This window comes from Clinocottus analis, unplaced genomic scaffold, assembly GCF_023055335.1.
Source record: "Clinocottus analis isolate CAN_PGR_092001 unplaced genomic scaffold, fCliAna1.0.p SCAF_17, whole genome shotgun sequence".
Lineage (NCBI taxonomy): Eukaryota > Metazoa > Chordata > Actinopteri > Perciformes > Cottidae > Clinocottus > Clinocottus analis.
In genome coordinates this window covers 15186965-15206837 of record NW_027175898.1, presented here as the reverse complement: position 1 = coordinate 15206837, position 19873 = coordinate 15186965, and the positions used below count along the sequence as shown (strand labels likewise).

Below are 19873 nucleotides of genomic sequence, written 5' to 3'. Positions count from 1 at the left end.
ATGGCATCCAGGCTGTGCGTGGCTGTCACATGCCCGCGCAGCTCACGAGTCCAAACTCGTCCGTGTCGAATTGAATTGTTCAGACTGCCCGTGAAGGCAACGCATCACTTGTCAGACAAATTGTGTAACGATGGACTGCAGCTCTCTGCAGGAGCTCTGCTCCCTCACCTCAAACTGTTGCTGTGCACTTGGCAGCATGTTTCCTCCTGATCATATTCTCATGCGGGCCTTTTCATATTAATATTATTAATAATAATTATTATTATTATTATCACATTGGAGAATATTGAATCTTACAATGTGCTACACGTCTGAATATTATTATGTGAAGGGGCAGGTTTTAGGTGGATAAAAAGGCCATTTTTAAATAAATAAATTGCATTTTTATTTTTAAAAGTGTGTTTCTGGACGTGTGACGCGTTTAGGGTTATTGTGCAAAAAAAAAACAATTGCGGCGCGCGAGCCTCCACGATCCAAACTGAACCTTTTGATGGACATTTAGTAAATAATGTTTTCTCACGTGTCAGAGAGAGTCTTGTTCCTCCTGCAGCTCGTTTCTCTCTCTCTCTCTCTCTCTCTCTCTCTCTCTCTCTCTCTCTCTCTCTCTCTCTCTCTCTCTCTCTCGTTCCTCTTTTTAAAAAGACATTTGATCGATTCCAAAAAAAGTTGTTACACTTAAAGAAAATTCGCTCAAATTATTAAAAAAAAAATGTCCTCAAACTTGTGCAACAATAACAACAAGTAATTTATTTTTAATGTAATTAAACTCTTGAAGATGGAATATATTATAGATTAAATTCAACGTTATTGTCATTGAAGAGATGAGGAGGCTGCAAAGTGCAGATTAATGTACAGAATAAACAACGCGGGGTTCAACAGTGTAAATATGAATATATCATGATTATCATGATGTGTATTATAATAATGTCTCAACTGATGACTATAATGTTGTGTTTATTGTGTTGTTCATCTCTTTTGTTTACCTCTCGGTGGCCTGCATCCAGCCAGCAGCTGGTGGCGCGTTACTGTCCTGGCTCACCTCGACCTGTTTACGTCACAGCTTTCCTTCACAGCAAAGTGTGTTTGCTTTGCTCGTAATGACTTTCATGTCTCAAGATGATGGAAGAAGCGTGTTGATGCTGCTGCGCTGCTGCTTTCTGTCCTCCTTTTGAAAGTGTTTTTCCTTTACACTCCTATAACATAAAAGACGCCGTTTGTCCCGAATGATGAAGACATTGAGAAGATGTGCAGCAGGATGAAGAGCAGAGGAGCTCATATTCACGATATATTTATCAAAAAAACGTCATAGAATTGAAAAATGGCGAATAACGCTTCTTCTAAATGTGTGTCACTGCTTGTTGACCCACTTTACCTCAAAATGAAACACTCACAAGACGAAACTCTTCCACAAAGCCGATGCTCCGCTGCAGAAGCTGCGCGTGTCTTCAGGGCCCACGATGGAGCCAGAGGAGAGAACACGAGAGCCTTTGTTTAAATGTGTGCAGTTATAACCTGATGAAACGGCCTCTCCCACCTCGCATGTCTTCTTCGTGTGGGAACGAAGCCACTTCACCGCTTTTTGTTTTTTAATTTCCACTTTCTTTTTTTTCTTCCAACAAGTGAGGACTTGATGGGACGTCTCGCGCGTTGTTGTCTCCGCGAGAGACGCGATGCAGTGAAGATGGGAGCAGACATACCTGTCCGGGGTCATGAGGTTTAAAAACATGTTTCACGTACAGAAGCAGAGCGGAGTTGCAGGTTTTCGATAACTTCTGATCGAATAGATGTGAATATTGAAGCGGAAGTGCTTTCCCGCTCCTCCTCGTGGAGCCTGGTGTCGTCACGATGTTGTGGTCAATAAATAAAAGTGTGTAATGAGGAACAATATGGGATCAAACGTAAATCCATCGCTGTATGTTCAGAAAATATGTTTTCTTCAAGAGCAACTATTTGTTTATTTCATACAAAAAATAATCTCAACCAAAACGAGTCTCATAATCTGAATTTCGAGTTATTTATTATGAATGACCGAATGAATGAAACACAACGAATACGATGCAACACAACATTGTGTTGAAATCACAATAATCTCAGAGTCAGAATCAAAACTGTATTGTTATAAAGATAATGTCAAACATATTTAATTCTCTTGAAGATGATGATGATGATGATGATGATGATGATAGGCGCTTCCTCCATCAGCCGTTGGCCGTGCACTGTTTCACCAAACAGCAAAACACGCTCTGATTTATTATGCAGGTCACACATATTACTTCATTAGTTTGTAATAAATTATCTAAAGTAAATATATATTTTTGTGCTTCAATCTCCACCCGAGTTTCTATCTTCATCTCTCACGTCTGCAGGAAGCAAAGTAACATTTCTTCATCCCCAAACTTACAGTTTGAACTCCATTATGCAACAAGCAACACCAGAAGACGCGATCAATAACACAATGTTTCCGAGGTTAAAATATTGTTTAAATACATATCACTGAATTGTCTCTTCAGTCATTTGGGACTGTAAATGAAAAAGTGTATCGGCTGTAACTTTAAATAATAATAATAATAATAATAATAATAATAATAATAATAATAATAATAATAATAAAAAAACAACATGTCTGATTCAGAAAAAAATCCATGAACAAATCAACTTGGGAGAAATGTTTAAAAAAATAATATCAGTCATTTCAGTTGAGAATCTGTATTTAATTATGACAACAGTCACATATCAAAAATGCTGTTTCTAAAACATTATAATTATCATCATTGCTGGACTCCATGCAGTGATTTGTTTTGCTCATAATCATATCCACGTTAATCTGTAATGACATCATGACTCCGCTTCAGTGAGCCTGAACCTCTCCAAACACTTCTTATCGAGAGAGAAGCAACCGGAAATGGATTAAGACGCGTTCACTGTAATCCGCACAGATTCTTCTTTGTGGTTTAAATAAATAAATACTTGGGTTGTTTTTTCTCCACACGCGCGTGCAGAGTTGTTCCACGATTATTGGTGGAAGAAAACTGCGAAGTGGTGCAACAACAAAAAAAAAGAGAAAGAAAAATCTGTTTTAAAGTTCCCAGTATGATCCTGCGGGAAATCCAAGTCACCACTAACAAGTTATTATGGCGACGCGCAGGGATTCCAGTTTCACAGCGGAGGAGGAGGTCTGTCATCTCATACTCACTGTCCCCAAACGGACTGACATCTGCACGTGCGGGAGTCATGTGTGCGTGTGTCTGTGTGTGTGAGAGTGCTGCATTCAAGGCCTAGTTTGTCACCTAAACGCACCTCTAATCCGGGTTATTGCGGCGCAGAGAGAAGTAGTGTTTGATACAAATACTATAAGACTACGTGAAGCTTTAACGCGCGGAGGGCCTACTTTTTAAAAACAGTTTTTAGGACAACGCCATCACCCGCGCGCCTTTAAAACAACCCGCACTGATGACTGTAACCTCTGCGGCCCCAAACGGCGGTGACACCATTAAAGTCCTTCTGCAGGTTAGCACTTCTCCCGGTAACTTTAGTGCGGCCTTAATGAGGACGAACGCGGGTTAACGACTGTGTAGTCGTGTTTCAGAGGCCAGGTACCGGGTTTCAGTGGAGAGGGACAAAAAAAAAGAAACAATATTTACGACACTTTTAAGCATACATCACTTTGACATCTGTTCGTCTGGCACCTGGCATCCATTAGTATTAGATATTTCATTCTGCCCTAATTTGGTGCGCTCTTTGTCCAGAATTCGAGGACACTGGGAGGAAAAAAAAAAAAGGAATGGAGACTTCGGTGCGCTTTTACGCGCCGTTCCAACTTTGTGCAGAAACGTGCAAATGGGGTGTTGATGCAGGCCGCACCGCCGCGTCATGCGCCAAAACGCGAGGAATTAGTTGAGTCATACCTGGATTGGATTTATATTAAATTTCCTCATCCATTAAGATCACCGCATACGCGCAGACACATTCCTGCAATTAGGCAATTTTGGGCACACGAGCGTCATATTTTTTTTTAACGCAATGTTATTAGATTACCGAGAGGACTGAGAGTTCAATATCTATAAACAAACAGAGTCAGATGCACAGTGTCAGGGAGAGTTTTGCCCTCTCATGTATAGTTTTGGGTATTCAATCATCAGACAGTCAGGAAAATAAACGAATAAAAATGACAAATGATAAATTAGAAGAAGAAAAATCTTTTTCCCATGTTTGGGTGTGTGTGTGACGTCACTCTCTCTCTCTCTCTCTCTCTCTCTCTCTCTGCTCGATGAAGAGCGGTTCACATGCACTGAAGCGGCGCCGAGGCCTCCGTGAGCAGCGCCGTGACACTCCCAGCGTGGAAATGAGGTGAGGCTGCTGCGTTTTATTGCAAAAAAATAATAATGACACGTTAGCAGAATGTGATGCAGTGCGCTGCCAAGGCGGAGCAGGTATATTATATAGGTTGAAGGATGATAATAACAAGGAGGAACATCTGACGCGTTGAGCAACAGACGCTCCTGGAATCAGACTTCTGATGTGTTTCCTGGCAGCATCTTCTCTCTCCAGCTGAAGTCTCTCTGTGTCCTCTGTGTCTGCGGGTCAACGACGCTGTTCTCAACACGGTGGCGCCGCCTGGTGGACGGTGAGGAGTCAAGCGTCCGGTCGACAGAAAACCGTTTCCCAGGAGTTTTAACAAGTTTTATAGCAGTACTCATATATTTTACTGAAGTAAAATGAGTGATACTTCGCTGTTAAAGTACATGTACAAGTTAGACATTCAGGGTTTCTAAGTAAAAGTATAAAACTATATCTTTAATAGGTTTTAAAGTTAGAATACTTGTTGAGCAGAAGGCCCATTTGTCGTGTTATTGGAACAATATTACTGACAATTTAACAAGTACACAGTATCTTAATGCTACTTTAGACACTGTTGGATATTGCTGTATCATATTTAACAGATTTTATGTTTGGTTTATGAGAACTTTATCATAACTCCAGCTGTCACATAAGTGTAGTGAAAAAATACAGGATTTCCTTCGAAAGTAGTTGAGTTGAAGTATAAAGAAGCATGAAATTGAAATACTCAAATCTCAAATCTTGTACTTTAGCAATATTTACTTTATCTAATTCCCTGCTGCAAGAAGTATTTTAATATTCTGGTTTTATTTCTTCTTGTGCATGTAATTGTGTTTGTGCCTTCACTTTCATGATGAAAAGCAACTTAATACATTTAATAAAGTCGTACAATTCCAAGGTACTTGTACTTTACTTAAGTATTTGTATTGCATGATACGTTTTACTTCTACTTCATTACAATAAGGGGAAAATATAGCACTTTTTATGCCACAACTTTAATTTCATTGCTACAGTTACAAATTACTTTTCATGTCTCCGGTTCTCTGAGAATGAAGAGCAGCAACGAACGAGTCACTTGTGAGGAACAAGTCTGTTTGCCAACAGAGAGGAAGTGAGATAAACTCGCCCCGAAAGTCTGTGAGTGTGAGTGTGTGTCCTCTAGAGGGCAAGCAAGCATCACACACGTCACACAAGAGTCACAGACGGAGTCTGAAGATGGTGTCGGAGCTCAGACGTTACATGTTTCACGTTCAGAAAGTACAACACAAACAGGTTTTTATTTCTTTATTTCTTGTTTCAGGCGCATCTTAGTGACTGATACCTGATAGAAGCTGAGTTATAATGATCACAACCTTTATTTTATTTTTTTGATCTCCAATTAACTCAATGTCTTAAAGTTTTGAGAACAGGAGTAGCGTGAAACAGATCCTTTATTGTTCATTTATGAATTCTCAGTTCAACAAATATGATCCGATTCACTTCGGCCTCTTGGCTAATGATGCTATTTAAAAAAAAGAGGCTGCATCATTGATGCTGCTTCTGTTGATGGATAGATAGATGGATAGATAGATGGATAGATGGATAGATAGATAGATAGATAGATAGATAGATAGATAGATAGATAGATAGATAGATAGATAGATAGATAGATATGGTTTCAGGAGCTGCAGGTCTTTTAAAGATAAGTGATCTTAATTTATTTCCACCAAAGCATCCTATTAACATTACAGACAGAAGTGAGGACATTGAGACTTCTTGTTTGCTGAAACTAAAGTAAAACTTGTTTAAAACAGTCTAGAACTTTGTTTTTGGTCAAGAGTAGAGAGATCTGTACATGTGTACATGTATAAATATGTTTACATGTTGTTCTTCCAAAAACAACAGCAGTCTGATGTCGTCATCTTACTCGTGTCAACATTGACAGACTGACGATGAGTATAAACAAAGTTCATATTTCTTCATGTGTCTACTTGGAGCAATGATGGATCACTGCTAACTTTATCATGATAAAACATCAATAATTCATTTTATTAGAGAAATTGTATAGCAAAGTTTGATTTTTCTCGCTTGATTCCAACACAAAAACAATTAAGAATATGATGTATTTGTATTAAACTGGTTTGGAAATATCATTCTTTAATAAGACTTCAAAAGTTCCCTTTAAAATATGAAACTATTGAACTTCAAAATCCTTAAAAAGCGGTGATGTAATAGTCTTTTTCTACACGTTGTTTCGAGTGCCTTTTCCTTTTAAAGCCTACTTTCCCTGTTGACGTCCCACTCTCCCCTGTTGTGTAGCTTCTCCATTGAGACACACACCGAGCGTCTAAACAAACCTGACTTATTTTGGACCCACTTTCTCTGAGCAGCGCACACACAGCTGCTCCGCGATGAAGACACCAGTTTTCCGCGTGGAGAGCGACGCTGCTGCCAAGTCATTATCCCCCTGCAGCCCCCTCGGCCTCCTGCTAGTGCTCCTTCCAGGACCGGCAGAGGGAGAGGACGCCCGCACAGGCAGGTGCAGCCGCTGGAGCATCGCGCTACGCCGAGCGGCCATAACCGCAGAGTAAACACAGGGGTCATTGTGGGCGTCCATGTGATGGAAAACCAGTCAGACTGAGATCAGATAGACGTCCATTCAGGCTTTGGTTTGAGGCGTGTGTGCGTGTGTGTGTGTGTGCGTGTGTGTGTGTGTGTGTGTGTTTGGGTTCAAGACACTGACGATCAGCGATATCGAGTTTAAGGAATGAAGATTTATTTATAAGGCACTTTTTGCACTTTTCACTAAACTCAAGTTGAGTCAAGTGCTTCAGCGGTAAAAGGCCGAATAGAAGACGATCTTCACACTTTTATATATTTTATACATTATAAATAATATGTATATAATGTGCACAATAAATACAATATATATATATATATATATATATATATATATATATATATATATATATATATAATGTTGTAGAGTTAAAGTCAAATCAGTTTGACTAAGGGTTAAGATTCATAACTTTCGATTTATTTGAATTGATTGGTTCATCATGGTAGGTGAAACTTAGACTACAAGTATTATTGGCAGGAGATGTCCTAGTGAGACTTGTAGTCTAAGCGACACGTCACGTCCCAGGAGACGTGACGTCTCCAGGAGACATAATGTCATAATGTGATAGTAGTCCAAGTGACACGTCACGTCTTACTAGAACTATCACTGGGATGTGATGTCTCCAGGAGACGTGATGTCTCACTTAGACTACAAGTATTACTGGGACATCACGTCCCAAAAATACTTGGAATCTAAGTGAGACGTCACGTCCCAGGAGACATCACGTCCCAGGAGACATCACGTCCCAGGAGACATCACGTCCCAGGAGACATCACGTCTCCAGGAGACATCACGTCCCGGGGATAGTTCTAGTGAGACATCACGTCTCCAGGAGACATCACGTCTCCAGGAGACATCACGTCCCGGGGATAGTTCTAGTGAGACATCACGTCTCCAGGAGACATCACGTCTCCAGGAGACATCACGTCCCGGGGATAGTTCTAGTGAGACATCACGTCTCCAGGAGACATCACGTCTCCAGGAGACATCACGTCCCAGGAGACATCACGTCCCAGGAGACATCACGTCTCCAGGAGACATCACGTCCCGGGGATAGTTCTAGTGAGACATCACGTCTCCAGGAGACATCACGTCTCCAGGAGACATCACGTCCCGGGGATAGTTCTAGTGAGACATCACGTCTCCAGGAGACATCACGTCTCCAGGAGACATCACGTCCCGGGGATAGTTCTAGTGAGACATCACGTCCCGGGGATAGATGGAGACATCCCGTCCCATTGATAGTTGTAGTCTAAGTGAGACATCAGCATGAGGTGCACTACAGCAGGCGCTGAGCTCTGTGGTCAATCGTAGGTGACTATAAAGCAGAACTGAAACATTTTTACCAGATATGCCAGAATTGCTTGGCGGTATTCTCTCCTCCGCACTTTCATTAACTTTATCTTGAAGATTTGAACGGCGAGCTCTAAGGTGGGTGGGTGGTCGAGGATGAGATTTTTCATCCTTCGCCCCATTCGGGCTCTTAGGGCCCTGAACACTGCGTTTGCAATTGAAACAATGTGCCGCGCTTTGGGAGTGACTTCAATTTCCATATGCCTCATCTCTTGCCAGAGCTGATCTGTAATGCTCTTTGCTATGGAACTGATGGCATATTTTTGTCTTTGTTTTTCCTCCTTATTAAAAATGTCCATGATCAGGTAGGTCACCATAAGTTGACAATGTTCCTCAGTCCAACACTCTTTGGATTTTTCATACACAGAATAGATTTCTTCAATTTCTACATTTATCTCCATTTCAGGAGCTATGCTTTCAACTTCTACATTTATCTCCATTTCAGAGTCGTTGTCTTCAATTTCTTCATTCATCTCCATTTCATATTCTGTGCCTTCAATTTCTTCATTGATCTCAGTTTCACATTCTGTGTCTTCAATTTCTTCAGGTTCTATGTCTTCAATTTCTTCAGGTTCTATGTCTTCAATTTCTTCATTGACATCTGCGGTCACTTCAGTCTTCAATGGTCGTTCTCTGTTTACAAAGATGAAGTTTCTTGGCAAACTGTAAGGCCTGCGCCTCAGTCCCATGTTGCGCGTGTTAAATCTGGCTTCGATTGAATTAGGAGCCTTCTTCTTTTTGTTTTTTGATCGATTTGCGCCCATTGTAGTGTTTGAATGTAATCAAAAAATGAAAAAGAACAAAAAATGTAGATTTTTTTGTCAAAGCAAAAGTCGTGAATGTGTTCTGTGGTTTAACTTACACGCACATTCATGACGTGGCTTTGACAATCAAAGCCACTTCCTTTGAGCGAGTGTTTCCGGAAGTCTCGCGAGACGAGATTTTGAAGATCCAAATATCCCAGAATGCATTCCGCACCAGCAAACGAGGAACAATGGCGGATGAGAAAACTCGCGACTGAACGTTGACGTTCTCTGAATACTGGTTTTGAGTCACGAGATGTCATTTCAGGATGTTTTCAGGCGAGAAGTTAGTTGTTTAAGCATCAAATCTTTTGTCGGGTTGTCGACAATCAGCCCGCGTCGGCGCTGCGTCGCCCGGCGAGAGCAGCCTGAGCGCGGCAGGACGTTTTGAAACGATCCGATGTCTCCGGAGCGGTTGAACAACATAATTCAGTTATTGAGGATGCAACGAGAAATCTTTATTTTATTATTTATTCACAGTAACGTTGAATCAGTTTGACTGAGGCTTAAGATTCATAACTTACGAATTTTAACATCAAACTACAGCGGTGTCTTTAAAAAAAACTTTTGTTTATCTGTATAAATATATATTTATAAACATAATACACAATATATTTGTGTATCTGTATATACAATGCATATGTATTTATAAACACAATATATACACAATGTGTATTTGTATACTATATATATATACACACACACAAATACAGGTGATGTATTATATATATATATATAGTGTTTAAAATCGATGTATCTATATATCTATATATATATATATATATATATATAGATATATATAGATATATAGATATATATAGATAGATATATAGATATGTATATATACACACACACAAATATATGTGTATGTATATACAATATATTATGTATAATGAGTTGAAACAATTTGTCATATAACCATGCTGACCGCTCACTTTAATAACATACATTAATAAAGTATTCTTATATATATTAGTTTTGCTTCGTAATTAAAATTCTGTAATATGTCACATATTTTTTTAAAAAAACAACAACAAACCAATCAATTAATAGAGATTAACAGCATATGAATCAATAATAAAACTGATCACGATTGAGCTACAAAATAAAGTCAATTGAATATAAACTAAATCCAAACACGTGATGAATGAGTTAAGTTCACTTAGAAATGTCAACAAAACCGATGTACATTCACTGAGTGGAATAAAGTTACATTTACTGAATATTTAGAGGGGACAGTTGCATTTTGTTTAAGGTGTACACGAATCAAAAGAATAAAATCCCATATACTCGATCTCCCTCATTGAAAAATTCTGAAATGCAAATGTTTTTTATTTTATTTTAAAAGTTGATCTTCTCGACACACAATGTATATTCTGCGTCGTACTGAAGCTTTCAAGTCTCCTCATCCTGTTAAGCCGTGATTGCCTCTCAAAAGTTATCACGTCAAAAGGTCGTTCTCGTTCATACACTTAAAATTAAATTTAAACTGAGCACAGACTTCCCTCCTCCAGCAGATTAATGTGAAAAGAAGTGTCAAACTGCACTGGGAAGCTCACACGTGAACAAATAACGTTTCGCAATGAAGGGAGATTAAATAACTAAAGCTGTATAATGTCAAAGATGGAGTACATCAGTGTTGAATCACATGCTTTTCATTTGATCAGTCTGCCAAATATTCATTCAGGGCTGAAATGTTAAAACTGTCAGTTCAGCTGCTTAATCCAGAATGTGAAGAAGAATCCCCATTTGGCTGAGAAGGGGATTGGGAGTGGAGAGCTGAACAACAGAGTAAATATTTGGCAGTGGAGAGCTCTTGGAGCCGCAGAGGGCCCTCTCGGCCTGAAGCCTGCGGGTGTTAAATAGATTAAGTGGCTGCTGGGTCATTGTGGACAGAGAAATTCCCGCTCTTTGGACATGACTTCTCTTTGCCTTTGCGTGTTCCGGCTCTCCAATCGAGTGCTCTCTGTAAACCATCCACTCCAGCAGCGAGCTCGCGCTACTGTAATCCGCTGCTGTTTGTCCACCGCTGGGAGGCTGGAGTGAAAACACACAGACACACACTCACTCACTCACTCACTCACTCACTCAGTGATATCACATGCCATCTTAAAGGTTGCGCAATAGTGTTTGTTTGGCAACGTGTGCGTAACGCGCGTAAAAACCGTCGCTGCGTGTTGATCCTGGAGCATTTTGAAGGCTATTAATAATTAATTAATAGCAGGAGTTTAACACGTCCGAATCACACATGTAATATTGCTGGGGGCTCCACAGACTTGGCGGCAGGAGAGACCCAGAGCAGTAGATAGTGTCCCACATCCCATTCAGCTCCATTCAAAACCATGACAACACGGAACAAGCTCGGATTTATCCTGCAGAGTTAAAGGACATTGTGCCGGGGCGTCAATCAGGCATTATTGCGGGACTGAACAAATGCAAAATCTTGACTGGAACAAATGCTTCCAACGGGTCTCGGACGCGGGGCTACATTTTCCCCTTTTGTTCCCCTCCTCTGGTTGGCATGTATTTGTGTTCCCTCTCGTCCGACCACCCAGGACGATGGGAGGCATGTCCTCCGCTGCCGCCGCCACCACTCTCCTCCTCGGCCTCTTGCACCTCGCTGAAGTGGATGAGGGCCGATATCAATATCAAATACTGGGATGGGAGAAGCCCCCCTCACATAAGGATGGATTCACGCTTTGCATTTAATGCGTTTTATATGGAAGGGGCGACAAAAAAAGAGCCGAGATATCAGCCGGGAGGCGTCAGATGAAGGGATCCCTTTATTAGGAGAATACCCCAAAGTTGAAAGCTGTTGAAGTCAAATTAAAGAGATAAAAAACAAGAAAATGACAGAGAAAATGTGCATACTTATGTACACTACATGATAAACTTCATATACATTTTACATAAACTTCATATACAAACTTGTATATGCTTTTTCGTGCATTTCTGCACTGAATTGTTCAATTTTATATTAAAGTTCTGCTGTTTTGTTGTATATATAAATTATTTTTCATTCCTGATATTTTTTGTGTCTTCTATGTAACTTTGCTGTACTGTGAGAATAACATTTCCAAAAGAATGAACACATGAATAAAGTGTACATCATCATCATCATCATCGTCATCTAAATGCATTTAAAGCAACAGTTTCCTCTGAGATCTGCGCGTGACGCATGACTAATTAGCATCATTTATCTTAATTACCAATTAATAAAACCTTGTCACTTTTCCTCTTCGTCGAAAGCTGAAGCCGCCATGTTTTAACTCTGTAATTTAATTATTATTATGTTTTTGTAACACTCCATAATCTATTTTTATTTAATTTGTATACTGTCGATGTGTCCAACACACATAAGACATTTATTTATAACATAATGTATATTCTCACAACTGTTTTTTACTATAAAATATATCATCTTTTTATCTATTGTATTTGCACACCAGACCTCACTTATTAGTGCCAACAGCAGTTATATCTGACAAACACATTAATAAGCAAGTGTGTTTATTCATTAAAAGTTAAGTTTCATCTTTTTACCTCCCCACAAAAAATGCTCACATAATCATAAATCATCCTAAAAAAACTCCAAAGGAAAGAATGTCCCGCTGAGCATCCCATAAATGTGTCAAAGCAAATTTCCGCCGCCATCCATAAACGTCAAAACATCTCACGCCTGCAATTAATACTCCTCTAATGGACGTATTAGTTAAACCAACTCGCAGCCATCACGCTAATTGCTCACTTTGTATGCAAATGCTGGACACGTTTGTTTGGGCGAGAACAAGGGGGAGGAAAGGGGGGAGGGAGGGTGTCTGATGATGGGGACGGGCTCTGTTGTCACTTGCCACCCAAGACGTGATTCAGCTCCAACAATCACCATTATCTGTTTCCCCAGTTTGACGATACGGGACGAATCTGTAATGATGACGAGTGTTTCCTTTGCGCATTGTTGACGTTTTTTCTTCTTCTTCTTCTTCTTCTTCTTCTTCTTCTTCTTCTTCTTCTGCTTCTTCTGCTTCTTCTGCTTCTTCTTATCCCGCACCTACCATCATTGGGCGACAGCACTCCGGCCATTCAGGTACTCCGCGGTGGGAGGAGGCTTTATAAGGAGCGGCCTTGTGTTTGCAGCTTATGGAGCGCTGTCCGGGTAAACACTGAGCCCAGTGCACACATTGGTTTCCGACTTGGTGTTTGGACTGCGCGTAAAGTGGAGAGGATCTGCTGCGGGTTTTTTTCTTTCTTCTTTCTTCTTCTCCTCCTCCTTGGACAACTGCACACTTTTAACACTAAACAAACTTTGGACAGCACGCACGGACGCGATGGCCACCCCGACCAAGTTCAGCTTCTCCGTCAGGAGCATCCTGGATCTGCCGGAGCCGGACGCGGAGGCGGCGCCGCGGTCCTCCCCGCGCTACTCCTCCTGCTCCTCCAGCTCGCCCTACAGCTCCTGGATGGACTGCGACCGGAGCCCTTGCATGTGTGAGTGCACGCGTATCACTCATCTGTCCTGAGCTAGAAACATACAGTGTATGTTTCATATTTTAAGATTGCAGCTTCTTTGGGAAATCACAAGGAATCTTTGCGTAAACGATGCGCCCTCCTTATTTGTATATTGCTTTTATTTTTAAAAGATTTATTTGGGAACTATTAGGAGCAGATAGATAATGGATGGATATATGAAATGGATGATATGTATCAGAATCAACTTTATTGGCCACGTGTGTTTACACATACATGAAATTTGCCTCTGGTTTCAGCTCTCATTGTACATATATATATATATATATATATATATATATATATATATATATATATATATATATATATATATATATATATATATAAAGACATAAAGACATCAGAGTAGTGCATATGGTTATATATTGATAGCTACAGATGGATGGATAGATTAATAGACTGACTCCCTGGAGAGAGATTAAAATGCGTATTCTCGTAATATTGTTCTATGCATTTGGACTAATCTGCATTATTCATCCCTGCAGCATCAGACGAAGGGAGTCTCGAGGCCTCCCCGGACTCCTCGACCAAAGCGGACGACTCGTCCCTGGACTCTGAGCCCGACAAGAGCAAGAAGAGCAAGAAGCGCCGGGTGCTGTTCTCCAAGGCCCAGACCCTGGAGCTGGAGCGGCGCTTCCGGCAGCAGCGCTACCTGTCCGGCCCGGAGAGGGAGCAGCTGGCGCGGCTCCTCAGCCTGACCCCGACCCAGGTGAAGATCTGGTTCCAGAACCACCGCTACAAGATGAAGAGAGGCCGGGCCGAGGGAGCCCTGCACGACCACCTGGAGATCCCGCATCCGCCGGTGCTGCGCCGGGTGGTGGTTCCGATCCTGGTCCGCGACGGGAAACCGTTCCACACCTGCTTACTCGACGCGGAGAAAGCCGGATGTTCGCATCCTTCTCAGGCGATTCCTTTCCCCTTGGCGTACCCGTCTCTTCAGCACCCGTCCTCCCTCGCGCTCCCTCCCCGGTACCAGCAGCACTTTCCCACGGCGGCGGCCTCCAGGTTCGCCTGGAGAGACTTTTGGAGCGACTCGGTCCACTTTAACTCCTTCAAGTGAAAAGGCCTCGTCTCCTCTCCTCTCAATGCACGAACTCATTTAGAAATTGCATCAAATGTTTTCTGAATGTTTTTGCAACATTTCTTCGAGCAACTTAAACATTTAGTTTGTCACTCTAGAACGAAAGGATATTTTTGCACATTTTATTTTGACGATTTGCTTTATTTTCTTCTTTTTTTTGATAATATTTTCTGAAACTCGGGCCTGCTGGTGGAGCAGCTCGATTTATAATTATCCCATGAGATAATGTATTTGTGAGTGAAGCATTATATTTGTATGACTTCCAGTAGACTGGTAGAAGAGAAGCTTGTTAGCCTGAATGTTTGAAGGGAAAAGTATGATTATTTGTTGTTATTTGTTGTCTTTGAGGAGACTTTCGTCAAAGGTTTTATCTGTTCAAACTGTTTCTTTTTGTGAACAAAATTAATAATAAAACGTTTCTCATATTTTCAATGATACATCTGACTTTGTAAAGTGCTTATTTTCAAGTTTAGCCTCAATTTCTGCAAACAAACACACACAGATCTATTCAATTTATAATGTTGAAGTTAAGATTTTTTTTTTTACTTCTCCTTCCAGCTCTAATTCTGTTAAATGCTTTTAAAAATCATAACCCGGTCCAACACATAATTCATTTGTAGAATGCTAAATATGTATAGCAGGTCATGACAGGAGCTTGGAGGCTTTTATAATGTTAAAAAAACTAATTATGCATCCAAAAGCTGAGCAAACATGCGCTTTCTAAGAAGCACTGGCTCTGGTTAAGCATAAGAAAGCCCAGTAAACATCACAGCCTCTTTCACCACAGCACCCTGTTGTTGTCTGGGCTGCTTTTCACTTTTATACAATTCACTTTTGTTATTCTGAGGCCGGTGGGATCAGTACGGCTGCTACACTCTGCAGGCTTTACGTGGAGCTCTATACTGTAGGTTTGAAGAGGATATGTGTTCTTTAAGGGGTGCAAAAGGCTCTGACTTCAATCTGCATGATGAATATCTTCCAGCTTTAATCACCAGACAGGTGCAGCTGAGGAGCGAGATGATTTTCTCTTGTGGAAAAAGAAGAGTTTATCTTCATGTTCAGCTGCTTATTACAAGACACAATATGTTTGCATCGCACATCGTTGCTGTGTAGCGTGTGCAGTGACCTCACAGACTCATAGAATTACTTCCCCTTGATCATATTCCCTAAAAGAATTATCCGTCTTTCTCTCCAATTGAAATATTTCAGCGTGAAAAATATGCCCCGGTGTTTAAAACCGTGTCAGTATTTCATCAGTGACGAGGGGGGTCTTCTGCTTCCACGCCCCCTATAATGTTGTTTGCTCGTCCTGTGACCCTGCAGCCCATCGTCCCTGTCACCTGGTCCTTTGTCCCCCTCACTGAGGCCACCTTGTATCACATATGGAGGGGACTGGCCGAACCCCTCAGCTCGCTGCATCTCCCCTTAAACACTCTTTTTGTCTGCGCGTCTCCCCGTGAATGGACCATTGTCCCCCCGTCCGAAAGGGACCGAGACAAAATCTTTAGTGTTTCAATTCCCGTGATGTTTAATCAGTCCCTGCGACAAATTTATGAGGTTTAACTGCACAATGGTGTTTTAGAGCATCTCGGGGTTTAAGGGTGACAAAGACAGGCTTTCGGAGGTTGCCATTGGTTTTTTAAGTTGGTCAGAGGAATTGTCTGAAAAGGATGGGTTTGTATTAGCCGGCCCATCCTATAGTTTTACTCACTGGCCGGCCCCCGGGGGCCCCTTTTAGGAACGTTATAAGGTCCACATAAACGAGGCCACAGGAGGAGTTTTGTTAAGTCGTTGCAGATCACATGTAATGCGCGTTAGCTCCTGATGGCCCTCGGAGTTGGAGGGAGTTGATTCTATTTTTTTTTTGTTGCAAATTTGAGCACCGTCAGTCATCGGCAAGCGTTTTGCTGTTTCACATTTATGTATTTCAAACAGTAAAAGATCCAAATATCAGCTTTTGACGTCTCTGTTTCACAATCTGAATCAGCTTTAATGGCAATGTAAGTTTACACGTGGACTTTGACTCTGGTTTCACTGCGCTTTTTATGCTTATATACATACAACAAAAAGATAAATAAAAGACATTGGAGTCAATAAAAAAGTGCAGAGGGTGGTGACTGAATAACTATCAGAGTGATGCCAGTGGGATTATATTTGTTCATTTACAAACAATATGAATGTCTGAAAACATACAATATTCACAAAATATAACAGTTTCTACTCAACATGGCTTCTTGTCTCGCTCGACATTATCCATTGGTGGTTTAAATTTGATATCCAACTTAAAGAAAAGATGTTTTAAGAGGAAACTCATTTTAGTTTATTTAGCATATTTAGCTCCATACTTGGATATTGTAACAATGTTGTAGCCTTTTAGAGGAAAGAAGAGTAAAAGTATCTGATAACAGAAACGTCAAACCCAATTAAGAAAATATCGATCCCTCAGATGGATCATGTGACTCCTTCAGTGCTCCCAGGTTGGTAAACCTCTGCAGGAAGCTCCAGATAATACCAACCTGTCATGATTGCAGACAGTTATTAATAAAAGTTAACATTTGCAATTCTTAACGAGGTGAATCAGAAAGAAAACAACATGATCAGCTTCATTAAGACCGAAGATGACAGTTGTGATTTATAAGATTAAGTTAAAGATTATTGATGTAAAGCATTATTTTATGTTCTGTGTCTCAACACAAGCTGACTGATGCTGGTCGATGAAGATGACGTCGAGTTGTGACACATCTTTAACATCTTAGGGAGTTTTTGTGTATATTTCTCCGAAAGGTCAAAGGTCAGACAAAAGGCGTCGCTGATTCGGTTGCAGAAGCACACAGACAGGAATGAGTACAAAGTGAAAAATACATTATAAGAGATATACACTGCTAAATTAGGTGAACACATATAAATGTAATATATTAAATATAAAAGAACAACAAAAGCATTGGCCCTGTGGGATGTGTAGAAAAGTCATATAACATGATGAAGTAATGAAAGTTAGTGTATTATTATATACAACTATACATTATATATATATATATATATATATATATATATATATATATATATATATATATATATATATATATATATATATATCACAAATAATGTAATAAAACATAGTTATACACATGTTCTATTACATTAAAAACATGTAACTATATGTTATGTCTTGGGCTACAAGATCTGGTAAAAGGTGAAATGTAGTTATAGATTAGTACAGAACAATAATATAGAATATAAAATATAATAAATGTAATGTATTTGTTTAATAAAAGTGTGTGAACTCTCAGACATGTGTGGCGACACGCTGTCATCTTTACCTTCCTGTGATCGGCTGTGTGTGTGTGTGTGTTGATGCCGCAGCTCTCCGCTAGATGGCGCACTAACACCCCGCATCGCGTCTCACCTCCTGCAGTCACCGTGACCAGCCGGCGTTGTGTCGGGTCTCTTGTGGGTGAAGGCCGCCGGGGATCCACTAGAGGCCGTGCTGCACTAGCAGGAAGAAAACAAGCCGCCGGCTTCATCGAAAACTCTCTGAATCTCTACGACGCGCTGCAGAAAGATGGCCGCCCGCCGTGACGCGCGCCTGCGTGCCGTGACGTCTTGCGTCAGTGTTTGCCCTCACGGATTTCCAATGAGTCCAGCCCCCCCCCCCCCCCTCCCCTCCGTCTCCCCCTTTTTTGTGACGTAGCCGTGATGGAGGGGTCAGAGACACATCTTTATTTTGACATGTCTGCGCCATAGATCTGCGCGTGATGACCCGGATGTGATGAGAGGCGACTGGATAACGGGTGGATCAACCTGACCTCACGGTTCAAAGAGGAGCTGAGGCTCGTGTTGGATGCTGATGCTTCTCTTACTTCATGGTATCTCCTGTTCAGCGTGTCTCTGGTTTAATAACATTGTGAGAGTTGAGAATTAAAGAGGCAAAACAGGAAAAAGCCAGAAAAAGTTTTGAGGAAAAAAACCCTCAGTGGAGCAAGAGGCGGCCATTATTACCTTATGTTATAATTAGATTAAATATATATACTGTATATGTGTGTGTGTTTGGGGGTAGAGGATAGCATGCAGGGCTTGGATGTATTTGGCATAACTATTTATATTTAATACCTCAAATGTTCTATGTTTTTTAATGAAAATAAAGCCTAAATATAACGTGTTTGTTTTGATTATAGCAGATATGCGCAATGGAGATACTTGTGCGCATACCTTTTGAGATCAATATGTGGTCCATTAGTGAATATAAAGGAACATGTTTGCACTTGAGAGAGAGAGATATATATATGTATTCATATCGATGTGCATATAGTGTCATATTCATATAATTAGTTGCATGTTTCTCCAGTGTTGCTGTACATCTTTTACCTGTGACGTCACTGGGACACAACTAGCTATTGGATTGTGTATCCTTTTATAATAAACTCCTTTTTTATGTTAGATAATAAAACTAACTTTCTTTTTATGTTTTCCCCGTCTGAAGTTGTTCACCAATCAGTTCACAAACAACCACGTGAAGCCTCGGTAACAAAGGCTCGCTATAACCTCATACCCGCCACTTCAGTGTCCTCATTATTCGGAGGAATTAGCCGGAACATTTGGACTAATTACCGCTAATTGGCCATAATAGCCGTGCGCCGGAACAGGGGGAAAGGTACTGATTTAGATGATTAAGAATATCTTGTGAAATTCCTTAATTAAGGCATATGGCATAAGCAAGATTTAGCTTGGATGCAGAAACATGCTGTCATTTTAATTGCTGCATGAGATGAGGGAATTACGCGGTTATCATCCGGGCCATGCATTTCCACTGTAATATTTAGCCTCGGACTATATGATAATATTGCTTCATTAAGGATAATTGTGCACCTCTGTGCAGCGCTGCAGATAGTACACATGCTATCCTGCAGTATAGTGTGCAGGTGGCCGTGAAACATGCATGAAACTGTGGCCAATGATCCGCGTGACACACTGTCAGTGAGCTGCGCGTCACCGCGGCACTGTGACAGCTGAAGGTGCATCCACATTCCTTTGAGTTTTAAAAGACCATTTTTATGTCATTAATGGTTTGAAAAGTCTATAAATGAAACAAGGGACGTGTGTTTAGTGTCAAGATGGAATAAAATAAAGTGATCAAGACGCTTCACGTTATTTTGTCTGCCGCCAGAAGACGCTGTG

At 40.8% G+C, this 19873-nt stretch overlaps 1 protein-coding gene across 1 annotated transcript; it reads left to right on the top strand.

The window, feature by feature from the left end:
- The first annotated feature begins 13418 nt into the window (after positions 1 to 13418).
- Positions 13419 to 14677, top strand: nkx2.9 (NK2 transcription factor related, locus 9 (Drosophila)). Its single transcript, XM_068581051.1, has 2 exons — positions 13419 to 13578; positions 14103 to 14677. The coding sequence occupies exons 1-2, from the start codon at positions 13419 to 13421 to the stop codon at positions 14675 to 14677; spliced, it is 735 nt and encodes a 244-aa protein (XP_068437152.1).
- Positions 14678 to 19873: the final 5196 nt, after the last annotated feature.